Here is a 19,356-nt window from a genome sequence, read left to right as displayed (position 1 = left end):
CTAAATCCAAAAGTCAGAAATTTGTGTATAAACTTGAAATCCTCCTATTTCTCTAATTTCTCACATCCCATTAATTATCAAATCCAATCCTTCAAATTCTTTAAAATCTCCCAAATTCGCCCACATCTTTCCCGCTCCACAAGTCACTGTTTTAATATAAGCCACCATCTCCTCTCCCAGGACACCTACAACCTTCTAAATGGTCTCTATTTCCATTTGTGATTCCTCAAGTCCATTCTCCGTACTATCGTCAGATACTTCCCTACATCCCAAATCTGAGCATGTCACGCCCCCCAATCCCAAACAAGACCCTAACTTCAATGGAAATAAGACCCTTCTCCTGATTATTTTTTCTCTCTCTAGTATTAAATGTCTTGCTGCTTTTGTGCTTGAACCATATAAAAATGTTTGTATTTTTCTTTTTTTCTTTTCTTTTTTTTTTTTTTGAGACAGAGTTTCACTCTTGCTGCCCAGGTTGGAGAGCAAAGGCGCGATCTCGGCTCACCACAACCTCTGCCTCCCCAGTTCTAGCAATTGTCCTGCCTCAGCCTCCAGAGTAACTGGAATTACAGGCATGCGCCACCACACCAGGCTAATTTTTTATTTTTAGTAGAGACCGGGTTTCTCCACGTTAGTCAGGGTGGTCTCAAACTCCCGAACTCAGGTGATCCGCCCAACTCTGCCTCCCATAGTGCTGGGATTACAGGCATGAGCCACCACGCCCGGCTGTACTTTTCTTTATTTTTCCGAGACGGAGTCTTGCTCTGTCGCCCAGGCTGGAGTGCAGTGGTGCCATCTCAGTTCACTGCAAGCTCCACCTCCCGGGTTCACACCATTCTCCTGCCTCAGCCTCCCCAGTAGCTGGGACTACAGGCGCCTGCCACCACGCCCGGCTGATTTTTTTTTTTTTTTTTTTTGTATTTTTAGTAGAGATGGGGTTTCACCATGTTGGCCAGGATGGTCTCGATCTCCTGACCTCGTGATCCGCTCGCCTCGGCCTCCCAAAGTGCTGGGATTACATGCGCGAGCCACCGCGCCTGGCCCACTGCTGACATTCTAATAGTATTTTGTTCTTTGCCTATCTCCTGTAGTAAACTTTTTGAAGGACGAATCTCTGGGTCATCATATCACTGCTTTCCCAACCTCTAACATGGTGATCGGCATATAATCCCTCAATAAAGATTTGGTAAACGAATGACTAGAAGGAAGGTGAATTACCTTAAGCAACTCCACCACGGTTTCTGCAAATCCAACCACATACATAGCAACTGCAACAGCGTTGGCAAAGGCGAAGATTAGACCAATTGCACCACCAAATTCTGGCCCTAGACTTCTAGATATTAAATAATATGCTCCTCCTAAAAAACAAACAAACAAACAAAAAAAACAGGTACTAAAGTTAGGATTTAAAATGCCAAATTATCCTTTAATTATACATGAATTCACAAAGCAGATGCCCCCAATAAGCAGAGCAGTTAAAGGGGCAAGTGAGTGACTGTATTTTCAGAAATACCTAAAAAGAATATTTCACAAAACACGTATTAACAATTCTCAACATCCAGATAATGCTCCCAATATCAAATATAAAATCATCCTATTTGAATTCCCATTTTATCTTTTAAAGTTTAGATTAAAATGGGCCACAGCCTCCTCCCCTTCACAGATCCCAAGAGATCATTTCCCAATGAATTTCTAATATATTTAATCTTAATGTAACTTTTATTTTTATGCTTTTTTTTTTGTTTTCAGAAACAGTTTCACTGTCGCCCAGGCTGAAGTGCAGTGGTGCAACCTTGGTTCACTGCAACCTCTGCCTCCTGGGTTCAAGCAATTCTCGTGCCTCAGCCTCCTGAGCAGCTGAGACTACAGGTGTGTGCCACCACACCGGACTTTTTTTTTTTTTTTGAGACAGAGTCTTGCTCTGTCACCCAGGCTGGAGTGCAGTGGCGTGATCTCGGCCCATTGCAGCCTCCACCTGCTGGGTTCATGAGATTCTCCTGCCTCAGCCTCCTGAGTAGCTGGGACTATAGGCGTGCGCCACCTGGCTCAGCTAATTTTTGCATTTTTAGTAGAGATGGGGTTTCACCATGTTGGCCAGGATGGTCTCAATCTCCTGACCTCAGCTTCCCAAAGCGCTAGGATTACAGATGTGACTGATTTTTGTATTATTAGTAGAGACAGAGTTTCACCATGTTGGCCAGGCTGGTCTCAAACCCCTGACCTCAAGTGATCTGCCCACTTCAGCCTCCCAAAAGTGCTGGAATCACAGGTGTGAGCCACCATGCCCAGCCTTAATGTAACTTCTAAATCACAGTTGGTATGATTTTAATTACTTAATTAAGACAATTTGTGGTAATGTGAATACCAAGACCAAAAAAAAAAAAAAAACAAAGTCTCACAAGAGCATATAATGGTATTCCAAAGAGATGTAGTTTGTATCCCAGTAAATCCTGTCTAAATGGCAGAATAAACAAAGATATTAAATGAGCTATCAAGAAGCAAGTTATTTTTTCTAACTTAAAAAAGAAATCAGTATTATGATTCAGAGACAATCTAATGCTTACCTGAAGTCTCTAAGAGCTCTTTTAAAATTCTAATTTAAATTTGGCCATTAGGTCACAATCAAAACTTGGTTTTAATACTACTGAAGTTACATAAAGCTATATACATATTTCTATAAACTGATTAAATACTTAAGACCATATAGTGAAATGTCATTAAACAGCTGAATATTTGTTTCTATTGTTCACCCAGTATAAAGAAGGTAAATACACCAACAAAAAAATTCTACAGTTAAAGTACTAATGATGCAAACTTCATTATGGAAAACGCCTGTAACAGGTTTTCTAGTTGATTCCTATCAATTTGCTCAAAATATTCTACACTTTAAACCCATCCACTATAAAACTTCCTTAGTTTTCAAGATCCTGAAAATGAAAAAAAAAAAGCAACCTAACCATTTAACATTAGCCTCATGATTTTGAGATAAAAATGACTTAAAATTTTCCACGAAATATTCTTGAACACTAAAAACTCCAATTAATTTATATAATGACAATTTTGTCAAAGATCTTTGAATATATTACATCACATTATAATTAATCACAAGTAAAATCCCTACAATAATATAATTATCAGCTTTTATCTAACATATGTTTTCAAATTTAATGAATTATTTCATCTACTCCCAATAGCAAAAATGAATTAAAACAAAGTATATCCTGATTTTATAGATGAGAAAATGAAGTCACAAAGAAAAGTTATTGAAATTAGTCAGCACTCTTGTCTTTAGTAGTTGACAATACAAACTTTAGAATCAGAAATATCACCAATAGGACTTATTAAAGCAAGAAATTCATGTTATGTGCCTTAAAGTTTTGATTTTATAAAATGTGAGATTTCAAAATATTTAAAAGTCTTTCACAAATACAGAAACTTAAAATGTAAAACTCACATTTTAAAAGATTTGTATTGTTTTCAAGAAAAAGGAAGTGACACATGGATAAGAATATAAAAACAACTGCACATCATCTATTACTTCTTATGAAAATCAACAGTTATTTGCCCTATTCCTTCCCACTTCCATTCCTATTTCTTAGAGGTTTTTTTTTTTTTTTAAACGATCTGAAAGGCTGTGTTTTTTCTTTACTAATCAGCACAGACTAGGTATACACCTTATTTTGTTAAATACTACACATTTAACTTAATTCTACTAAAGTACTGTTGTCATCCTCATTTTACAAATGAGAAAATTACAGCTCAGGGAGGTTAAGTAATTTGGCTAAGGTCATGTAAGCAGCTAAGTAAAGAACTGTATTTAAACTCAGGTCTCCTTGACTTAATTGCTTACCAATACAGTATGTATGATAAACTCTTGTAAATCAGCCTTTCTGTTATCGCTAAAAATGCTGAAGACCCAGAAAATAATTTTATTAAAAAAATCTGTGGATCAAGCAAACACAGACATCAATATGGAAAAAAAGTCCTGATGGGGTCTCATAATTGGCCATAAACTACCCTAAACTCTGACTGTAAAGAACATAATTAGTCAGTTGCCAGAGATACTAAGTAGTGACAATACTGAGTTCCATCTTTATTACATCTTGATTTGGGGATATATGCCCCGGTAACTCTTATTAAATGTCCAATCAGTAATCAAAACCCTAACTAGGCTAATCAAAAGCCTAACATTAAAAACTGGTTTCAGTCATAAAGTATGTCTCAATTTCAAAAACCTGAAATAACACACTGTATATTACTGACCACAACAGAACTATATTAGATGCATGAAAGATCCCTAAATATTTAAATTATATAACACACTTTTAAATAAATCACAAGCAAAATTAGAAAGTATTTTGAACTGATTTGATAACGAAAAGTGAAGCATAAAATTAGTGAGATATACCTAACAGAAATTACAGTAAAATTTGTTTTAAATGCTTATACTAAAAAATGAGGATATATCAATAATCTAAGCTTCTAACTTCAGAAACTGGAAAAAGAGTAAATAAAATCTAAAATGGAAAAAACAGTAAGAAGAAAGCCAAAAGTTATTCTTAAATATTAAAAAAAACTGATAAACAATAGCTAATCAAGAACAAAGAAGAAAAAAGTAAATCAGGAATGAAAGCAGGGACATGTCATTACAAATCATATTGCATCAAAAAGTTAAGAAGGTAATATATTAAATGACTTGATTACAATGATTTTGCAACTAGATGAAATACACAAATTCCTTGAAAAACAAAATGTGGCAGAAGTGTGACTGCAACAGGAAACTGAAGTAACCCTATAGTATGACAGAAATTAAATTTGTGATAAGCACTCCTGCCAAAAAAAAAAAAACTATAGGCACAGATGGCTTCACTGGTGAGGAAGAAATAAGATCAATTTTACACAAACTCTTTCAGAAAATAGAGGAAAAGGAAACACATAAGATGAGCATAATACTGACATAAAAACCTAGTAAGGTTATTATAAAAAAAGAAAATTCCAGGCTGGGCACGGTGGCTCACGCCTGTAATCCCAGCACTTTGGGAGGCCGAGGCAGGTGGATCACAAGGTCAGGAGATGGAGACCATCCTGGCTAATACGGTGAAACCCCGTCTCTACTAAAAATACAAAAAATTAGCTGGGCGTGGTGGCGGGTGCCTGTAGTCCCGGCTACTCGGGAGGCTGAGGCAGGAGAATGGCATGAACCCGGGAGGCAGAGCTTGCAGTGAGCCGAGATCGTGCCACTGCACTCCAGCCTGGGTGACAGAGCAAGACCCCATCTCAAAAAAAAAAAAAAAAAAAAAAAAATTCCAGACCAATATTCCTTATGATCATACTCAAAAATTGTTAAACTATTAGCAAGTAAAATTCGACAGAAAGGATAATATCTCTGACCCAGTGAAGTTTATCCTACAAATGCTAGGTTGTTTCAGATACAAAAAAAAAAAAAAAAAAAAAAAAAAAATATATATATATATATATATATGCAGGTTGTGATAATAGAATAAGGGAAGAAAAAAACACACACAGTTCAACAGATGCAGGAGAATCATGACAAAATTCACTATCCATTTATGATAAATACGCTCAGCAACTCAGAAATAGAACTAAATCTGACAAATGACATTTTAAAACCTTATAGTTAACAGTGATATTGAACTCATTCCCTCTAAGACTAGGAACAAGGAAAGGATGTTTATTCTCACCACTTCTAGTCACCATTGTACCATAGGTCTTAGCTAGTTCAAAAGGCAAGAAAAAGAGGAAAAGTCCTAGAGATTTGAAAGAAAAAGTAAAAACCATCTCTATTCAGATGACAAATCTTGGCTATTGTGAACAGTGCTGCAACAAACATGGGAGTGCAGCTATCTCTCCAATATACTGATTTCCTTTCTTTTGGGTATATACACAGCATTGGATCATATGGTAGCTCTATTTTTAGTTTTCTGAGGAACTTCCAAACTGTCCTCCATAGCGGTTATACTAATTTACATTCCCACCAACAGTGTACAAGAGTTATATTTTCTCCACATCCTCTCCAGCATTTGTTACTGCCTGATTTTTTTATATGATTTGCATTTCTCTGATGACCAGTGATGTTGAGTGCCTTTTCATACGCCTGCTTGCCATTTGTATATCTTCTTTTGAGAAACGTCTATTCAAATCTTTTACCCATTTTTAAATTGGATTATTAGATTTTGTTCCAAGAGTTGTTTGAGCTCCTTATATATTTAGGTTGTTAATCCAATTTTTTGGGCAGAAATTGGCATATCTAAGTCAAAAATTTATATGAAAATGCTAAAGATCTAGAAAAGCCAAAACAATTACGAAAAAGAAGAACAAAGTTAGAAGACTTAGGACTTACTATGAAGCTAAGCAATCAATACAAGATAGTACCAGCATAGGATACACAAACAAATCAATGCAACAGAATTCAGTCCAGATGATAGACAACTGATTTTTCAACAATGGTATCAAAAACAACTCAATAAGAAACAGATAGCTGTTTCAAAAAATGGTGCCAAAACAAGTGGATATGTGTACAAGGATGGGGGCAAGAAGGGTAGGGAGAAAAACAACTACACTCTCCATCTCACATTATACTCCAAAATTAATTTGAGATTGTCCACAGATAAAAATCTAAAAACTAAAACTATAAAGCTTCTAGAAGAAAATATAGGAGAATATCTTCATGGCCTTGGGATAGGCAAATATTTCTACCATGAACAAAGCACTAGCATAAAAAAAAAAGAGAGAAACCGGACTTCATCAAAATGGTAAACGTCTCTTCACTGAAAGACATGATTAAGAAAATGATAAAAATGGTAAGACAAGCCACAGACTGAGAACGAATACACACAATATATATGTCAAACCGAATAACATAACTAGATATATAGAAAAATCTACAAATCAGTAACAAAAAGACAATCCAATTTTTAAATTGGCTAAAGATGTGACTACATCCCAAAAGAAGACTGTACAAGTGGCCAGTAAACACATAAAAAGATGCTCCTCATCATTGAACATCAAGGAAATAGCCCAAACTCCTCCTCGCCACCTACCACTCTCTCCATACACTTCCACTGTGGTCTGTAGGTGTGGCCTCATGGAATCCTGGTACTAAACTTCTCATTTCACATGCAGTAAGGCTGAGATTCAGAATCTGTGACTTTAAGCCACAGGTGAACAGTAAAGCTGTGAGAAGACTCGAGCAATCTGTTATTTAGTCCCATAACTAAAATCAAAACTAAAATGACTGCCTCACCTATCTCTTATTATTGTTTTAAGAGTTAAAATCCTTTGGAAAAAATAAAGCCTGATCACAATTCCATCTTAAACTCAGGCAAAATACTGAAATTATTTTCCTTGCTGTGATGTTGTGATGTAAGAAGAAATATATATTTGGTCTTCACCCAAGGTTACTGCAACAGAGCTTATAAACCCTTGGAATTTACTGATCAGGTGAGAGAAGCATCTTTTGCTATTTAAAATAAGCCCCTTCAAATCTACCTCAGTTTACGGTAATAAGGGTAATAAGGTGACTTGGTGGGCCCTTAGATAGCTTCCGGATTGGACAGTGCTAGTTGCTAGAGGAACAACTATGTGATTAGAGGGTTAGCACTTTCAATACCCCCATTACCCACCCCAGCTCCCACCCCTCACACCTTAGGGGAGAAGAGAAGGGAGAGGCACTAGAAATTGAGCTAATCATTAATGGCCAATAATTTAATCAATCGTGGCTATATAATGGAAAACTATAAACAAAGGGGTTTAGAGAACTCAGGCTGGTGAACACAGAGGTGCCAGGAGGATGGCACTTGGAGAGGTCATGGAAGCTCTGCATCCCTTCTCCCATACCATGCTTTACTCAACTCTTTTATTTGGCTCTTTCTGTGTTGTAGCCTTTATTATAAACTGATGATAGTAAGCTGTTTTCTTAAGTTCTAGGAGCCATTTTAGCAAATTATCAAACCTGAGGAAGGGGCTGTGGAAACCCCCAATATATAGCCAGTTGGTCAGAGGTACAGGAGGCCTGGAATTGCAACTGGCATTTGAAGTGGGAGTAGTATTGTGAGATGCAGCTCTTAACCTATAGGGTCTGCACCAACTCTGGGCAATTAGTGTCAAATTTTAATCGAATTGTTGGATACCCAATTAGTGTCCAGAGAGTTGGGGAATTGGTTTGTGTGGGGAAAACCCACACATTTGGAGTCAGAAGTGTGTAAAACAAAAAACAGATCCTAGTAGTATTGCTATTACCTGATGTGCAGAACTTCATGAATGGTGTTAAGAGTCACAAGGGCTTTTGCCAAGATGAATGGAATGGCACAGAGTCTAGAAATAGACTCACACTGTAGGGTCAATTAATTTCTAAGAAAAGCACAAAGGTAAGTAAACAGAAAAGAGATCACCTTAACAGACGGTGCTGGAATAACTGGATATCCATATGAATACTGATTCACATTTCACAATATATACAAAAGCTAGCTACAAATGGTGATATATCTAGCTGAAAACCTAAAGCTGTAAAACCTCTAGAAGAAAACACAGAAGAAAATCTTTGAGACCCCAGGCTAGGGAAAGGTTTCTTAGATACCACTCCAAAAGCACAATCCAAAAAGGAAAAAGTGATGAACTGGACATAGCTAAAACTATAAGCTACTTTTCTAATGATGCCATTGAAGGAGTGAAATGACAAGCCATATACTCAAGAGAAAAAAACTACAAATCATTTATTTGATAAAGTAGTTGTATCTAGAACCTCTCAAAACTCAATAGTAAGAACTCTCAATACAATAAATAACCCTTCAAAATATGAGTAGACACTTATAGTACATGAGAAGATACCCAACATCTTTAGCCATTATGGAAGCACAAATGAAAACTATCATAAGATACCACTACACACATACTAGAATGAAAAATAAAAAGGACAATACCAACTGTTGGTGAGGATACAGATACGGAACAAGTGAAACTCACTGTTGGTTGGAATAGAAAGTGAAAATTTTGTAAAAATAAAGTTTTCTTGGTGTATTGAGGAAAGAATCAAAGGGTGACAATAATGAAATACATTCTAGTATCCTGGTTTACAAATAAAAATAAGGAGTTTGCCTCTTAATGTTTGGCAAATTTTCTCTATTTTATTGTCATTATTTTATCAAATAGGGAAAGGTGAGGTGACAAACATGGAATCTTCCAACCAGGATTAGGTGTTATCTTATTGTGAATGATCACCAGAATAATTCAATTAAATTTTAAGATACAAGAGGCAAAGACATATAACCCTAATTCTGCAGCAAACAATTTTGGAACCAAGCTGAAGTATTAATAATAAACTGCATAAACTGGCAAAACTGAAAGGTCACCAATGAGTAAAGAAAAAACCCATGCTGAAAATTCTATTACTTGCCAGATTCGTATCTGAGCTATTTGTAGAATACAAATAGTGTTTTACTGAACTGAAAACATAATGTTATGTTAAATTTAATAAACCTCATAATACAACTGTGTTTTACAGCTGCTTCAAACATTTCATTGATCTGAAAACTTATAATTTCAAAGAAACTAGCTATTAAAAAAAGGAACTATGGAGCTGAATTCTAACTTAGAACTCCTTGCTTGATAATGGTAGGAATTAATAGTTACACAATGGATAAAACAAAAAAATTTGACAATCAATGATAATCTGATTTTTCAAATGCAGAAAGCACTTTTCTGTCACAGTACATGGAAAAAGTTTTTCCTTATTTCCAATGTTTTTGGCTATATCTATTTACAAAAATGAGGAGGTATTCAATTATTTCAGAGAAAAGTAAAACAGATATGAGTACATAAAATTGTGACTTATGTAGACATTCTAAAAATTCACAAGCAGAATCTGCATAAAAATTAATTTTGTTAAAAAATGGGTATAATTGATTTTTTGTTCTCACTATCCATGTAAATGTTAAATGTGACTAACCACAATGTTGCATTACATAAGATAATGTATGTCAACACCATGGCATCATGCCTAGCAGTTAGTTCTCAAAAAATAATAGCTACTATTATTACCTCAATGTAAACTCCAACAACATAGCATTTTGTCTTTCACTGTTAAAAACCCAGTCTGTCACAAAATGCTCAACAATTGTCTGCTGATTGACTAAAGTACAAGTAACATAAAACTTCATCATGGAATAGGCAAGTTTATGTTGATTTTAGATTTTGGAAACTTCAGAACTACCTATCTAAACCAAGGCTTTTATCTGAGAAGATACTGACCTCTGCTTTTAACTTAGTCAACTAAATGCCCCCAAGCAAAAAGTGGTTGAGGAACCTTTCCTTTGTATTGCTCAGTTCATATAATACAGTATTAATTAAAACCAAGAATTTACAGTCTTCATCTTATGAACGGCTGCCTGCAGTTGTCCTCTATTCTCTGAGTGAGTCTAAATTCATGGATTAATTAAAGATGGGACAACTCTGGTCTGTGTAATCTAGGAAATGCAGATCTGAGTGAAGGTGGCTGCTGGCCAGCACCATCCAAGTTGCAAAACCTGTTGCACAGATCCGTGGAAACTCTATAAAATCCAAGCTCTCAAGAACACTGCTATGATTCGTAGAACAGGAAAGGGCTCTAAAATCCCTGTAGCCTGCAATAATCTGAAAAGCATTAATGTGTCTTGCAGGCAGGGATTATGACAGAAATAAAGTAAACGTTATCAGTTCCTTGGCACTGCTATTCTTATATGGAAGGCAGAGAACTTAAGTGATGATTCTCTAATCTGCTTCCAGTAACTTTAAATAGTACCCCAAATCAGCCGGGCGCAGTGGCTCAAGCCTGTAATCCCATCACTTTGGGAGGCTGAGGCGGGCAGATCACGAGATCAGGAGATCGAGACCATCCTGGCTCACACAATGAAACCCCACCTCTACTAAAAATACAAAAAATTAGCCGGGCGTGGTGGCAGGTACCTGTAGTCCCAGCTACTCGGGAGGCTGAGGCAGGAGAATGGCGTGAACCCAGGAGGCGGAGCTTGCAGTGAGCCGAGATCGTGCCACTTTACTCCAGCCTGGGCAACAGAGCAAGACTCTGTCTCAAAAAAAAACGGTAATAAAAATAAAAAAATAGTACCCCAAATCACTACTAAAATTGAATCAAGCCTGAAACTAAGCATCTTTTATTTTCTACATTTTGACATTTTCAGAAACCTTGCATGTTTCCATTATATGAGACTTTAAAGTTGGACATTATTACATTTGTTTACAAGTTAATAACAAAGTACAACTTTTCTAGATTGATATCTGTTTAATCTCCAAAATGTACTGTTAAAGCCAAAGTTAAAATTAATTAGTAATATTAAATCTCTCCTATGGCAAAATGTACACAACACTAAGGAAAGTTCACTGAATTCACATACTTCTGCAAAGCTGCAAACACATAATTTTCAAGATAAGAATAAAACATTATTCAATTAATAAAATATAAACACGTTATAATTCAGTTAAGAATCAAGATAAATAAACAGGCATTATCTCAAATTAGTTAACATTAATTTTTATTTATTTTATTTTATTTTATTTATTATTATTATACTTTAAGTTTTAGGGTACATGTGCACAATGTGCAGGTATGTTACATATGTACACATGTGCCATGCTGGTGTGCTGCACCCATTAACTCGTCATTTAGCATTAGGTATATCTCCTAATGCTATCCCTCCCCCCTCCCCCCACCCCACAACAGGCCCCAGAGTGTGATGTTCCCCTTCCTGTGTCCATGTGTTCTCATTGTTCAATTCCCATCTATGAGTGAGAACATGCGGTGTTTGGTTTTTTGTCCTTGCGATAGTTTACTGAGAATGATGATTTCCAATTTCATCCATGTCCGTACAAAGGACATGAACTCATCATTTTTTATGGCTGCATAGTATTCCATGGTGTATATGTGTCACATTTTCTTAATCCAGTCTACCATTGTTGGACATTTGGGTTGGTTCCAAGTCTTTGTTATTGTGAATAGTGCCACAATAAACATACATGTGCATGTGTCTTTATAGCAGCATGATGTATAATCCTTTGGGTATATACCCACTAATGGGATGGCTGGGTCAAATGGTATTTCTAGTTCTAGATCCTTGAGGAATTGCCACACTGACTTCCACAATGGTTGAACTAGTTTACAGTCCCACCAACAGTGTAAAAGTGTTCCTATTTCTCCACATCCTCTCCAGCACCTGTTGTTTCCTGACTTTTTAATGATTGCCCTTCTAACTGGTGTGAGATGGTATCTCATTGTGGTTTTGATTTGCATTTCTCTGATGGCCAGTGATGAGCATTTTTTCATGTGTCTTTTGGCTGCATAAATGTCTTCTTTTGAGAAGTGTCTGTTCATATGCTTTGCCCACTTTTTGATGGGGTTGTTTGTTTTTTTCTTGTAAATTTGTTTGAGTTCATTGTAGATTCTGGATATTAGCCCTTTGTCAGATGAGTAAGTTGCGAAAATTTTCTCCCATTTTGTAGGTTGCCTGTTCACTCTGATGGTAGTTTCTTTTGTTGTGCAGAAGCTCTTTAGTTTAATTAGATCCCATTTGTCAATTTTGGCTTTTGTTGCCATTGCTTTTGGTGTTTTAGACATGAAGTCCTTGCCCGTGCCTATGTCCTGAATGGTAATGCCTAGGTTTTCTTCTAGGGTTTTTATGGTTTTAGGTCTAACGTTTAAGTCTTTAATCATCTTGAATTAATTTTTTATAAGGTGTAAGGAAGCCAAAAGAACAAAGCTGGAGGCATCACACTACCTGACTTCAACTATACTACAAAGCTACAGTAACCAAAACAGCATGGTACTGGTACCAAAACAGAGATATAGATCAATGGAACAGAACAGAGCCCTCAGAAATAATGCTGCATATCTACAAGTATCTGATCTTTGAGAAACCTGAGAAAAACAAGCAATGGGGAAAGGATTCCCTATTTAATAAATGGTGCTGGGAAAACTGGATAGCCATATGTAGAAAGCTGAAACTAGTTAACATTAATTTTTAAAAACTATGCATCAAGTTTAAAATGGGGCTCTTTGAATTAAAATTATTAAACAATAAACATAATGTTCCCCAACCTTTGAATAGTATTTTAAGAAAATTTATTTCCTCATTAATTCCCTTCATAGTCAACTTTCAGTCTACAAAAAGTTCAGATGGGTTCACCAGGCATCACTCTTCCCACAGCATTTTTCCATTTCCTTTTAAGACACCAGTCCTCTGGATAATTCTAGCTCTATTACTGTCCTCTCTAAGTAGCCCTTACAAGGTAGGCAGTCAAAATCAAATCCTCAGCAGTTGAGCTGTAGGAAATCCAACTCAGGGATTCTTGGTACCACCAAGAAGTATAGTTTATAGTTTATAGCTAAAATGGCAAACAAAACTCATACCTACACATTGAATCCCAAGTTTGTTTTAAACCATTAACTCTCCTCTCCATCTTTTTTCGAGCCTTGAATAAGAAGGGTTCCTTGCTCCATAGAGATTCCCAGTCTGGAATTTTCTGTCATCACCCTATGCTGTCATTAAAAAAGTTCCTCTCTCCCCTGGATATTCTATAAAATGCTTCCTGGAGATATTGGCATAATGTGATTCAGATTTAATTTGTTGGGAAACAATACTTCACAGGTATTCTTATCAAGTAAAAGCTTTACAGAAGTTGGAATTTAAAAAAAATTATTTCAATAGTTTTTGGGGAACAGGTGGTTTTTGGTTACATGGGTAAGTTCTTTAATGGTGATTTCTGAGATTTTGGTGCATTCATCACCCAAGCAGCGTACACTATACCCAGTGTGTGGTTGTGTGGCCTTTTATCCCTAACCCACCTCCCACCCTTCCACCCGCATCCCCAAAGTCTATTATATCATTCTTATGCCTTTGCATCCTGATAGCTTACCTCCCACTTATAAGAAAGAATATATGAGATTTGGTTTTCCATTCCTGAGTTACTTCACTTAGAATGATGGTCTCCAACTCCATGCAGGTTGCCGCAAATGCCATTATTTCGTTCCTTTTGATGGCTGAATAGTATTCCATGGTGTATATATACCACATTTTCTTTATCCACTCACTGGTTGATAGGCATTTAAGTTTGGTTCCACATTTTTATAATTGTGAATTCTACTGCTATAAACATGTGTGCACAAGTGTCTTTTTCATATAATGACTTATTTTCCTTTGTTTGGGTAGATTACCCAGCAGGAAGACTGCTGTATCAAATGGTAGTTCTACTTTTAGTTAAGGAATCTCCATACTGTTTTCCATAGTGGTTATATTAGTTTACATTTCCACCAACAGTGTAAAAGTGTTCCCTTTTCACAACATCCACACCAACATCTGTTATTTTTATTATTTTTTAAAATTATGGCCATTCCTGCAGGAGTAAGATGGTATCTCATTGAGGTTTTAATTTGCATTTCTCTGATAATTAGTGATGTTGAGCATTTTTTCATATGTTTGTTGGCAATATGTACATCTTGTTTTGAGAATTGTCTATTCATGTCCTTTGCCCATTTTTTGATGGGATTGATATTTTCTTGCTGATTTGAGTTCCTTGCAGATTTTGCATTATTAGTCCTTTGTCAGATGTAGAGTTGGCAAATATTTTCTCCTACTCTGTGGGTTGTCTGTTTACTCTGGCTGATTATTTCTTTTGCTGTGCAGAAGCTTTTTAGTTTAATTAGGTCCCATTTAGTTTTGTTTTTGTTAAATTTGCTTTTGGGTTTTTGGTCATGAATTCTTTGCCTAAGCCAATGCCTAGAAGAGTTTTTCCAATGTTATCTCCTAGAATTTCTATGGTTTCAGGTCTTAGATTTATGTCTTTGAACCATACAAAGTTGGAATATTCTAAGTCTCTTTCCTCCTTTACTCATTATGTAGAGCAATTATCTGAAGAACAAATCTCATCGACTTCTTGGTTACCTTGAGTTCAGGAAAGAAACCTTTCAGGAGTTTGATTCAACACTATTTATTTATCAATTTTCATAAGATGGTTCCCGAGTATGTTTCAAAGGTGAAAAGTGAGATTTTTTGGTTTGTTTCATTGTTAACTTATGGATTTACATCCATATTTTCATATATTTTCATCCAAATCAGTTATCATCATTACTGCTGTTCAAATTATCCAAACTTTAGCCAGTGTTAGCTCCTTTAAGTTGACTCTTAGGTCCTTTTGATATGAAACTAGTAGTGTTCAATACTTTGGATCTGAAAAGGTGTCTAAGCTCATTTCCTGCCCAGATAAGGAATCAATTTTTTCTCTACAGTCCGCTGGTTCTTTTGAGTGGAAATACACAACATGGGCACAAGAATTGCTTATTGCCACTGAGCTGGTCATTTATTATAGGTCACTTTAATGGAAAAAACTAAAAAATATGTACTTTCAGGATAAATTTTAAGACTAATACCTTCAATTTAGAATCCTGAATACAGGTGTAATGTGATCTCAGTTTTATGCCTGTATCTAGTTTCTCCCATGTGGAAAATATTTTTTTCATGATACCAAAATAAATCATGTTAGGGGTTTCCAAATCTGAGTCAGATACAGAGGAGACAGAAGGGGCTTACATTCACTAAAAGAATCTCTTGAAAACACTAATTGCAGATGATGCAGCTCATACATATTCTATAAAGACAATCCAGCTGTCCAAAGTCACTAAGTGAAAAATGAATGCCTTCTAAGAAAGCTTCATAGTATCTGGTCATTCTTTAAATCAATAACTTTCTCTTTTATCTTCTATGGGTTTCATTATTTCACCAAATCTACCACCTTCTTGATCGTATGAACACCTCATAACAGAATTTCAAGTGGTTTTTACCCTCTAGGTTCTTCCTTTGTGAACAGATTTTTCAGGAAACTCATGCAAAATTATAATATATAGTCATTTTTTGGGACAGATCTGTGTGGGTTCCACATTCTCGTACTTTCCCTGGCAGTCCAGGACAGAAGACTGCACACAAAGTCTATGAGGCAGATGTATTTGTAAAGATATATATATATATGTATATATATATTTATATATACACACTACCAATGGTATATATATGTAAACTACAAATGGTATTATTGAAAAATGAAATGGCTTTTTGGTCACAATCTTGCAAAATCTCTACCTTCCAAAAATCTGATTCAAATGGGGGAAAAGCATGAAGTTAATGTTGCCAGTGGCTTCATGCCCCATTCCTTTTGAGGCTCACAGCCTAGATTCTAAGGTCTGAGGAAAAGGAGAAATTCTTTGATGATTTGCTGATCCCCTACAAACACACAGCATCCCAGCCCATTTCTCTTCCCACTTTCATTCCCCAGTTGTGGCAGAGAGAAATGAAGCATGGAGTACCCAGTTCACGAGAAGCCAAAAAGAATCTCTCAACATTATCTGACTAACTCTGCTGAACATATCCACATTGTATATCCCAATATAGCTCAATCCAGGCTAACAGAAGCATAAAACTTCAGTCAACGGTGATGCATGCTCAGCATAGTCATAATCATATTGATACAAGATACCAGCCTCCAAGGGTCACAGTGATTTGGATCCTCTGGTGTCTAAAACATATAAAGACAATGGTGAAAAATGAAAAGCTCAATCTGGTTCTCTGTCTCTATCCCTCCCACACCCAAATACTTGATGCAGGTAAAGTGGAAATTGTGTTATATAATGTCAAATAGGGATATTCAAAACAGTTGAGGCAGATGAAATAGATCTTTTCTCAGTTGATTTGCTACCATGACTTTACAGGTGCTGGCAGACATTTTGTCTCCTTTCTCCAGGGATCTTCTCACTCTGAAGAGTTTTGATTTGGAAAATGGAATTCTTTTCTTCTTGTTTTGAGGGATCCTGATTCCATTCTCCCGTAGTCTCTTAGGTCCTCTTCCTAGGGAGGGTAAAAATCTCACAAGGCAGATCTTATAGACTCTAATGAGAGGCCTCATAGTGCCCACAGAAAGCTAGACTTGAAAGTATGAATTTAAAGTCCCAGGGCCAGGTGCAGTGGCTCACACCTGTAATCCCAGCACTTTGGGAGGTCAAGGCAGGCAAATTACCTGAGGTCAGGAGTTCAAGCCCAGCCTGGCCAACATGGCAAAACCCCATCTCTACTAAAAATACAATTAGCCGGGCGTGGTGGTGCAAATCTGTAATCCTAGCTACTCAGGAGGCTGACGCAGAAGAATCACTTAAACCTGGGAGGCAGAGTTTGCACTGAGCCAAGATCATGCCACTGCACTCCAACCTGGGTGAGAGTGAGACTCCATCTCCAAATAAATATATTAATTAATTTACAGTCCCAGGTATAGCTCACACAATGCTATTAGATCATGGGGAAGGTATACTGCCTCAGTTTCCCTCAATAGGGGATGGAGGTGGGGAATGAGGTTACCCCAATACAATGTTGAACAAATGCCAGGAGCATCTTGCTGACTGATCCAAGGGCAAGCCTTGGAGGAGGCAATTAAGATGCAGCCCAGTGGATAAGAGACCAAAGTAGATGCTCCATTCTTGCTACGAGACACTCTGAATAACTTAAAAGCTTATGTGTATGAGTTGATATAAAATTTTACATTGAAATATACTAGTCTGGAAGTGCTCAGTAGCAACTTTCTTGTCTATATAGACTTAATATGTTGCTTCAGTTAAAGTAAAAAATAATTAAAAATACAATTTAGACCTCTGTTTAGTAAGAGTAATCTGATGATGATGATTCAAAAAGATTCAACTTACCTCCTCTTACAAATCCATTAGTTGCTATTGCTGAAGTAGACAATCCTGTGATAGTTGTCACAACAGTGGCCATCATTATTACAAGGACTGATAGACCTTTACGAAGAAAGAAAGACAATGAGAATACTTACACTCTTGTTTAAGCCCGTCGGTATCTAAAACTGGTTGGTCTAAGAATACTGAATCTACATTTTAAGTTATAAATTACCCAATTTTGATCTCATTTTATAAAAACCAAATCAGAATTATGAAAAAAGGAACATCAAGATAACAATCTGATATAAAGGAAAACATAGTTAAAAATGACTCTAATTTCTTGAGTTTCATGAGGTTAAGAGCTCAGACACAGTTATTTTGCTTATTCTCAAATCAAGCAGGATGTAACTTCACTTACCTATTCCAGCTTGACCCACAATCCATGACAATCTAATGAAAAGCATCACACCCCAAATGTTTAACATACAACGTACCTAAAGAGGGAAAAAGAGGCCAAGACACAGAGGAAGAAGAATAATCAAACATTATATAGTAAGCATTAAACCAGTCAAAGTAGAACAATATGCATTTGAAACTACAGAAGATATGTAGTTTTAAATCTAACTCCTACCCCACCCTTTTCTTTAACAGTTTTTATAAAGAGCTTAAAAGAGCTTACTTTTGAGCTAATATAAACACAATGTAACATACAAAAGTGCGTATGAAAATAAATGCACTCATCACAATTGTGTGAAGCAGCAGAAGCAACAGAACAAGAAAGATACAAGATATATTTTTAAAATTCAGCCCTTTAAAAAAGTAGTGCATATTCCCTTTTATCAATCCAAGTTTAACTTTTGCTTATTCTTTTATAACATCATTTCATGATTTCTTCAGCAGATTTAAGTATTACATAATATTTGTCAATAAAAAATGCCAATTGTTCACATTTTTAAAAATTCAAATTAGTTGTAAAAGTTTCCCCTATTTATTTTCAGTTTTATTTGCTATGTTCATACATAGAACATAGTCTTCTAAAACACTAAAATCTAAGGCAAACAATACTACCTGAAGCTTCACATTCACCTTATGGATTAGGCAATAAAATTACTACTAGAACTGTGATTTTTTCCCTCTATTTCTCCCTGAAATTCCAATACAACCCCTATTAAGTGCTTCCAAAGTCCCAATGAGAAGGCAATGTAGCCTATTTTAGTCAGATCCTTAGTGCTTATTCAAACACAGAAAAACAGAAGTAAATCTGAACCTTAACCACCTAAACCTATGCACAAAGTGAACTCAACATTTAAGTATTTCTCCTGTATTCCTTGCTTGTTAACTTCCATACGCTTCTCTTCGAAATATAATGGGGGGAGAGTGAAAGGAAGCAGGCATATTTCAGCTCTATTCCCTGCTCAGCCTTCTTGATTCTGATGCTCCCAATTTGATAGTCTTCACATTTAATTTCTGAAAAGTGACAGTGCACGAGATTCACAAGAGGCAATGAAATATAATTTAATACCATCAGTAACACATTACATAGAATATAATCAAGAATAATTTGGCAAAATAAATGGCATATCTCCTTTGCTGAAGTTAATATCCAAAAGCAAAGGAGGTACAAGCTATTAATTTGG

General features: G+C 36.1%; 1 protein-coding gene across 2 annotated transcripts in view; it reads right to left on the bottom strand.

The window, feature by feature from the left end:
• SLC12A2 (solute carrier family 12 member 2) overlaps positions 1-19,356 on the bottom strand; it is a 105,759-nt gene that overhangs the window by 57,204 nt on the left and 29,199 nt on the right. For both annotated transcript variants that reach the window (XM_034960444.3, XM_034960445.3), the window contains exons 3-5: positions 18,138-18,213; positions 17,744-17,839; positions 1,219-1,358 (exon numbers count right to left, since the gene is read on the bottom strand). In XM_034960444.3, the coding sequence (XP_034816335.1) occupies positions 1,219-1,358; positions 17,744-17,839; positions 18,138-18,213 (312 nt within the window). The remainder of the gene's footprint in view (positions 1-1,218; positions 1,359-17,743; positions 17,840-18,137; positions 18,214-19,356) is intronic.

Source organism: Pan paniscus, chromosome 4, assembly GCF_029289425.2.
Source record: "Pan paniscus chromosome 4, NHGRI_mPanPan1-v2.0_pri, whole genome shotgun sequence".
Taxonomy (NCBI): domain Eukaryota; kingdom Metazoa; phylum Chordata; class Mammalia; order Primates; family Hominidae; genus Pan; species Pan paniscus.
The sequence above is the reverse complement of the archived record's forward strand: the minus strand, read 5'-3'. Positions and strand labels throughout refer to the sequence as shown.